Source organism: Myotis brandtii, unplaced genomic scaffold (genome assembly GCF_000412655.1).
Source record: "Myotis brandtii unplaced genomic scaffold, ASM41265v1 scaffold816, whole genome shotgun sequence".
Taxonomy (NCBI): Eukaryota; Metazoa; Chordata; class Mammalia; order Chiroptera; family Vespertilionidae; genus Myotis; species Myotis brandtii.
The window spans coordinates 127095-135257 of record NW_005371304.1 but is presented as its reverse complement, the minus strand read 5'-3'; the positions used below and the strand labels follow the sequence as shown (position 1 = coordinate 135257).

At 43.6% G+C, this 8163-nt stretch overlaps 1 protein-coding gene across 4 annotated transcripts; it reads left to right on the top strand.

Moving 5' to 3' along the window:
- Positions 1-16: 16 nt before the first annotated feature.
- On the top strand, positions 17-8120 carry CHML (choroideremia-like (Rab escort protein 2)). 4 transcript variants are annotated; one of them, XM_014531605.1, is made up of 3 exons: positions 17-65; positions 809-872; positions 2174-4975. In XM_014531605.1, exon 3 carries the CDS (start codon positions 2493-2495, stop codon positions 4452-4454), a length of 1962 nt encoding a protein of 653 aa, XP_014387091.1. In that variant the 5' UTR covers positions 17-65; positions 809-872; positions 2174-2492; the 3' UTR covers positions 4455-4975. The 4 variants fall into 4 exon arrangements, 3 of the variants coding, with proteins under 3 accessions (XP_014387091.1, XP_014387090.1, XP_014387089.1); XM_014531604.1 differs by lacking the exon at positions 17-65 and adding an exon at positions 94-112; XM_014531603.1 differs by lacking the exon at positions 17-65 and adding an exon at positions 124-266.
- The last annotated feature ends 43 nt before the right edge of the window (positions 8121-8163 follow it).

Sequence of the window (8163 nt, the reverse complement as noted above, 5' to 3'; positions counted from 1 at the left end):
GACCTGGCGCCTCTTCCCTGCGGCGCCACCTGGGCCCCGAACCCATCCAGCCGGGCCCCCAAAGGGTGCGGAGAGGATGGGGCCCTGAGCGCCTGCGGGTCCTGGAACTCAGGTGGAAAACACTGCAGTCGCGTCCGCTTGGACATTCCCTCCCCCGGTGGTTGCGTTGGGATTTCAGACACATTTTCAGACCGACAGGGAGTATTTGTCCGTCTAAGTATGTCCCAGACACTGCACGGGGCGCCCTCAGGCCGAGTTACTGGCTGGTGCGTCTGCTTGTCTGTTTGCTAGCGCTGCGGGGAGGGAGGGGCGCTTCCTGCTCAGTGGCCGCGGCTCGGAGATCGGGGCTGCACCGGGGACAGTGCTTGCCCTGCGCCGCTTCCCATAACCACTGGCTACCGGGCTGGCGTGGAGGCCCGCCCCGCGGTCCTGGCCGTCCCGCCCGCTGGCACATCTGTGCGGCCGCTGTGCATCCTCCATCCGCCTGGGATCCCTTCCCACCCGCTTCCTCCGGTAGCTTTTACCGGTTTTGCAAGACAGGGAGCCCTGGAGCTTTCTGTGCGGAGCTAGAAGGTGCTGGTCACCCGGTAACTAGGTGGCTGGCTGGTCACCGAGGCCCCTGAAGCTGTGTTTTCCCAGCTCCATGGATCCCTGGGGCATTTCGCCTTTGGCCTGCTCAGCTCGCAGTGGGCGCTCCACGCCCGGGGCGTGACTCGAGGGCGCTTGGAGGGCTGTTGTTGGAGTGAATCTCACCTGCAGCATTGCCTTTACTGTCTGATGAACCGGCCCCTTTAACAATTCCTCGTAGGATGGGCAACAGCACGTCGTCCACTTGGGGGAAGCCGGCAGCTGCTCCCGTGAATCAGATCCAGGTGAGTGGTGTGGGGGCGGGGCCGGGGTGCTGTGCACAGCCAGGTCCAGGGAGTGCCCTTAGGACACTGGTCTGCAGGTTCTCCCTCGCTGGCAGCTGCGAGACAGTCCTGTTTCTCCTTCCCTGTCCACCACTGACCACGGCCACATCCATCACGGTTCTGCCTTCATGCCTTTGGCTGAAACAGTATTCACGCACTGCTGTAGACATAACGCCGGCTGGGGAAAACTATTCTGGCAAAGATGAGGGAAAATACAGGCTCTCTCTAGCTCTGTTAGTAAGAATACAATATGAGGAGTTTTGTGGGGGGTTTTGGCGGGAGACTTTACATTGCTTAGCTCAATTAAAAATGTATAAATTCTTTGTCTTAGAAATTTTATAGAGGTTACTACTCCAGGAAAATATTGGTATACTTGGATAAAGACAGATCCGCTGTTTGTAGCATAGGTTTGATCTACTTTGAATTAATTTTTATATATATGCATGTGGATATCCAGTTTTCCCAGCACCATTTATTGAAAAAGCTGTCCTTTCACCATTGAATCTTGGCACTTTAAAATGCACCTATTCTAATGTTAGAAGTGTTATTTATGTTCATATATTTTAACATATGCACCCAGGAATTTTCCTTCTTAACTTATTCCTAAAAAAACACACATGCATATGTACATTCATGTAAAGATTTGTTATAAATACATTTTCCCTTCAGTAGACTTATTCTTTTTGCACTTAAATATTTTAGAATGCCAGGTGTTTTACTGAATCAATGCTTTTATAACAATCTGGTTGATTTGGTTGAAATAGACTCGTTTCCACCATGAGACTTTGAGGGTGGGTGGGTATGGAAAAGTCCCTGTCCAGCTGTCCTAGAATCACCCACACACTGTATTGGGCCTGGGAATATTCCTTGTGGCAATGTGCTCATCTTACCCGGTCTGTTTCCATAAACACAGTAGAGCACACATTTCTTACAGTCTAAGCTCACAGCCATATATAGTTTCACTCAAATACTAGTTGTCTTAAAAACAGGAGTTATAGAATTGTATTCTGTTCATTCTTTATTTTATGGGACATTATTAGACCCATTCTTCATTATTGAATTTTCTGATTTGGGGGGATATATATCTATTGTTCATTTCCAAGAAATTAGAGAATATGTGAGAAAGCATTTAATGACTTGCTTTAGTAGAGGCTTGTGTCCTAATAACAAGTCAGACTCTGCTGGATTGTAATTACTGTTGCATGAAATTACTTTCCTCTTAATATTGTTTACACTTGTATTTCTCGAATTTTCTTGCACAGAAGAGTTCCAGTCACAAATGCATGTGATGCACTTTGACGCGTACTGCTAAGATGAAATGCAGAAATGAAAGCCACACGTCCGTGTTAGTACTCTCAGATGCGATTAGATATACTTTATCATGTTTTTATGCTACTGACCTAGAAAAAAAAATTAAAAAGGGTAACAGACATCTAGGACCTGCGACCTGGATCCTTCTGAGATGACCTGGGACTTCACCAGGAGAGATTTTATCACAGCCCATTCACACCTCATCTGAGCCCTCGCCTGGATTCATACTCCTTTCCTTCATTGGCACTTGTCACCACTTTATCTCCCAGGATGGCGGACAGTCTCCCTACAGAGTTTGATGTAATTATCATAGGGACAGGTTTGCCTGAATCCATCCTTGCGGCTGCATGTTCAAGAAGCGGGCAGAGAGTGCTACATGTTGATTCGAGAAGTTACTATGGAGGAAACTGGGCTAGTTTCACCTTTTCGGGATTGCTCTCCTGGTTGAAGGAGTGTGAGCAAGACAGTGAGGCTGGGGACAGAAGCGCTGGTGCCTGGCAAAACCTGATCCAGGACACAGAAGAAGCCATCGCTCTGCGTCGGAAGGATGACACCATCCAACACGTAGAAGTGTTCTGTTACGCCAGCGAGGACACGGGTGACAGTGCTGAAGAGATTGATGCTTTGCAGAAAAATCCTTCCTTGGTAACATCTAGTACCCTCACCAAACCTCTGGATTCTGCATGCCTGTCCAAAGAAACACACTCAGACAGTACTAGCCCCGAAATGCCTGCCAAAGACACTCCACAACACGATGGAGAAATTTTACCAGAAGTAGCCGATAGAGAGGAAACTCAGGTGAAAGAAACGGATTGTGGAGAGAAAACTTGTATACACACAGTTTCAGACGGAGCTAAGGATGAAAATAAACCTGTGGTAGAAGACAACACGGGTCAACCAAAGAGAAATAGGATTACTTACTCTCAGATAGTTAAAGAAGGCAGGAGGTTTAATATCGACTTGGTCTCAAAGCTGCTGTATTCTCAAGGCTCACTGATCGATCTCTTGATCAAATCCAATGTTAGTCGCTACGCTGAATTTAAAAATGTCACCAGGATTCTCGCATTTCGAGAGGGGAAAGTAGAACAGGTGCCTTGTTCCCGAGCAGATGTCTTTAACAGCAAAGAGCTCACCATGGTAGAAAAGAGGATGCTGATGAAGTTTCTGACATTTTGCTTAGACTATGAACAGCATCCTGGGGAATACCAGGATTTCACACAGCGCCCCTTTTCCGAGTACTTAAAGACTCAAAAGCTAACCCCCAACCTCCAGCACTTTATACTACACTCGATCGCAATGACAGAGCCATCCTGCTTGACAGTCGACGGCCTTAAAGCAACAAAGCACTTCCTTCAGTGTCTTGGCCGGTACGGCAACACTCCCTTCTTATTCCCCTTGTACGGCCAAGGGGAAATTCCCCAGTGTTTCTGCAGGATGTGTGCTGTTTTTGGTGGAATCTATTGTCTTCGCCACAGAGTGCAGTGCCTCGTGGTTGACAAGGAATCTGGAAGGTGTGAAGCAGTGATAGATCATTTTGGCCAGAGGATCCGTGCGAAGTATTTCATAGTGGAGGACAGCTACCTTTCCGAGGACACCTGCGCAGGCGTGCAGTATGAGCAGATCTCCAGGGCGGTGCTCATCACAGACCAGTCCGTGCTCAAGGCAGATTCCGACCAGCAGATCTCCATGTTGACGGTCCCTCCAGCGGAACCAGGCGCGCGTGCCGTTCGGGTCGCTGAGTTATGTTCTTCAACCATGACGTGCATGAAAGACACCTACCTGGTGCATCTGACCTGCTCCTCCGCTAGCACAGCAAGAGAAGACTTAGAACCAGTGGTGCAGAAGTTATTCACCCCCTACGCGGAGACAGAAATAGACGAGGGAGACCCTCCGAAGCCACGGCTCTTGTGGGCTCTTTATTTTAACATGAGGGATTCCTCAGGGGTCAGCAGAAGCTCTTACCATGGCTTACCTTCCAACGTGTATGTCTGCTCTGGGCCTGACTGTGGACTAGGAAACGAGCATGCAGTCAAGCTCGCTGAAACCCTTTTTCAGCAGATCTTCCCAGGAGAAGACTTCTGCCCCCCACCGCCCAATCCAGAAGACATTATCTTCGATGGGGATGACAAGCAACCAGAGGCTCCTGGGACCAATACTCTCATCGTGGCCAAACTAGAATCCTCCGAAGGAAGCCAAAACCTAGACAGCCCAGGACAGCATCTTCAAAATTAGGAAAAAAGAAAAGGAGGCTGGAAATGCTACTTTGGGCCTTCATCCTAGCATCCGGATCTTCTCATTTAAAGGACAGTTTCCTGAGTAATTAGAAGTGGTTATGTGATGAGTGCCATTAGTCACTGGGTGTCTGTTAACCTGTCAGTAACTGATTCATTAGTTATTGGACTATTTCTTGTTTGTTTCAGAATGTACTCTGTGATCCAGAATCTTAAACGGTTAGCTTTATTTTAGTATTGGGCGTATAGGTGAGGGTTCCATATTAGCAACTGTGCTTAAAGGAGGGTTATATTGTATCTGCTAATGACTTTCAGATTTTATTCTTGTCTACAATGACAGTGTCTAAAGGGTATTTTACTTTGCAGCTAAGATAGTTGCTACCACCTCTGAGTAAAACACACACACAGTAAATTATGTGGGTGTTTTGTATATAATATAAACATATTTATGGTAGCATTAGCAACTAATGCAAGTGCCAATATAAAATTCATTTGTCTAATTAAAAGACTAGCTTTGCATGATCCTTTATTTGTGAAGGTCTGATGTTTACAAATGTCTCACTGTTGAATTCTCCTAAGCCACCCTTGTAACCCAGAAGGCAACATCACCACCACAATCTTCTAACATTAGAACAAGTGCCAGAAAGTCCAGTTACTTGTTGAAGAGCTCATTCTTGGGAGGTTCCGTCAGAGAAAATGTAGGGGAGAAGATGCGTTCTGATTAAATATTTCAGAAAATGTCTGCAGAGCCCTGGCACCGAAAAGACGAGTTTCCAACCAGTAACTCAGGCAAAAAGAAAAAACAAATGGCTCCAGGCACCAGATGCTTCGGAAGGACTGTTTTCAAATCCCCAAGGAGGAACCAAGTGAGTCCGTTTGAACCCGGGGTTCCCTTGCCCAGCCTTCTCAAATTCCTATGCACACTGCACATATCTTATTTTGAAGTAAAAAAACAAGACGGGAACAAATACAATATGATTCATCCTTTTCTCCGAGTCTGGTAGGTGGAAGAGCCAGCATTGGGATCCAGGCTTTCGTGATTTCGAAATCCTTCCATGAACGTTAACGTAGAAGAATGCGGATTCCGGAGGAGGAGGGAAAATGCCCCTGAAAGTCAGTCTATTGTTGCTGGTGAAGGAAAGGAGACAGAAATTGGTCTCTACTCATTACCGAATTGGAGAAATGGGAAGATTGGGAGTAAAAATAAAGATAGCTTAGAGCTGCGGACCTCATTGAGACAGAATTTGGCTAAGTTTTAACAAAAGAATGCGTTTTAATCGTGTACTTTTTGATCTGAACACCATGTCATGAGAAAACAGATGTACTAAGCCAGACGATGGTCTGAGTAGTCTTTTGTTGCTGTTCTATGTGTGGAAAATGAAACAAGAAAGATGAAGTCATTTATACCTTACTGAACGTAGAGAAGTCATAAATTGGTAGTATACGGTTTTTGAATATAGCAAAGTGATATTATTGGGTGGATCCTAAAGTTTAAATCCAGCCAAAAGAAAAATGAAAAATGTACTAAATAGAAGAGCAAGACGAGATGGGTTTTTAAAAAGCTACTTGCATTATATATATGGATCAAGGGCTTAATATTTTTTAAAGGGGAGATGCAAATCCATAAGGTTTTCTACTCTACCAGGCAAATTCATTGAAAGGATTGGTACAAATGAAAAAATACAAATAAATTCTTAGGATGATATTCAGATTTCCTAGTATGAAAAATGCAAATTGAAACAACTTTGACCTAATTTCTACTAGTTCATGCTAGTAGCAAAAGTTTTCAACTGCATGTTCCACATACCAGTAGTATTATTCTATTAGTAGATTTTAAAAGAACTATTTAGAAAAACATAATAAGAGCTCTATAACCAATATCTTTTGATAGATCTCATTTTGAGAAGCATATATCCAGGAAAATAAAAGTAAAAGATTAATTGTATAAAGATATTTCTAGTAACTCCATTCATTTGAGTTTTTTTAAAGCCCAATAATTGGGAAATGTATAAATAAGATTTTGTGTATTGCTATTGCTATCAAAAACTGTTATGTAGACATTAAATAATATTTATATATGTAAAATTGTATGGGAAAATGTTTAAATGAGACTCAAAGTGTTAGAATATAAGTTATATTTACTGGTTATATTCATGTACATTGAGGATCAGAAGAAAACATGATTAATTGGAATTTAACATTAAGAGGTCTTTATTTTCTGTAAAATACTGATGTGTGCTATGAAAAATAAAAGATTATGGTATACTGATTTGGTGAGAAATAATATTGATTCCTTGGAAAGTTCTAAAATTCTCCTTTAGATGAAAAAATATATATATTTAAATATTAAATTCAAAGGATAATCTCCAAAAATGTTGATGTCAAGTTTTACAACTCTTGTTGTAAATATCTGTTTGTAGTTCACTCTGAAGGAAATGCATCTTTAAGCATTTTGCAGTGTTTTTTTAAAAAATACATTTTTATTGATTTTATAGTTTTAAAGAACTAGGCATTCTTGGGGACATTGGTGCAGTGGGTTTATGCCAAAAGTTTTAAAAAATATATTTTTATTGGTTTCAAAGGGGATTTATAGTTTTAAAGAACTAGGCATTCTTGGGGACATTCGTGCAGTGGGTTTATGCCAAAAGTTTTAAAAAACATTTTTATTGGTTTCAAAGGGGAAGGGAGAGAGAGAGAAACATCAATGGTGAGAGAACCATGGATCGGCTGCCTCCTGCACGCCCCACACTGGAGATGGAGCCCACAACCCGGGCATGTGCCCCGACCAGGGAATTGAACCCTGACCACCTAGTTCTTAGGTTGATGCTCAACTATTGGGCCACGCTGGCTGGCCTGTGCCAAATTTTTTTGTAGGTCATAACTAAAGGCCTTGAGCACCCCATTTCTGCTTGAGACTTATTTGTTCCTCTATTCACCCCCATAATTAAAAGAACAAAGGTATTACATTCCTGCTCCCCTTGGATTCATCCTCCCAGACACCAGGGTTATAGCTTCAACTGCCACCCTCTCCTTGTTTAGTAACTGTAAGTGCTGCTCCGCGAGGGCACAGCCAGAACCCCTTAGCCCTCTGAGACCTTCCAGAACCATCTCCCATCCCCCGTCTGGCCCAAACCCAACCCAGGGATGTGGGAAGCAGACCAGACAGCACTGCCTTTTTGTGTTTTCTTGTCTCTCATTGATTTTCTTCTGACTGCTCTTTTGAACTCTTCTATCCTTTAGATCACAGCCTTCCGTGACTTTGAACTTGGTTTCTGGAGCATCGTCGCTTCCTTTCCGTGTTACCATGTTACCTTGGTTGTTCCTAGTGCTTGATGGGCTGTTCCTTTGCTGGCGCCTTTGAAGTAGTGAGCACTCTTCCTCTTTAGGTCCTGTTTCGGTTTTAATAATTCAGCCGTTTGATGAGATGTTTTTCTTCTGCTTCCCAGCAGATGGTGATAGAACGCAAGCTTTCGTTTTCTTCAAATAATTTTAAAAAATAAATGTTCAGCTACAGTTCACACTCAACATGATTCTGTGTTCGTTTCAGATGTACAGCATAGTGGTTAGACAATCATGTCTTTTTTTAAGTACCCAGCTGGCCCCATACACAGTTATCACAATATCCTGATTCAGTTTCCCCATGCTGTAATCTACATCTCCGTCACTGGTCTGCAGCTACCAATTTATACTTCTCATTCTTCCCCTTTTTT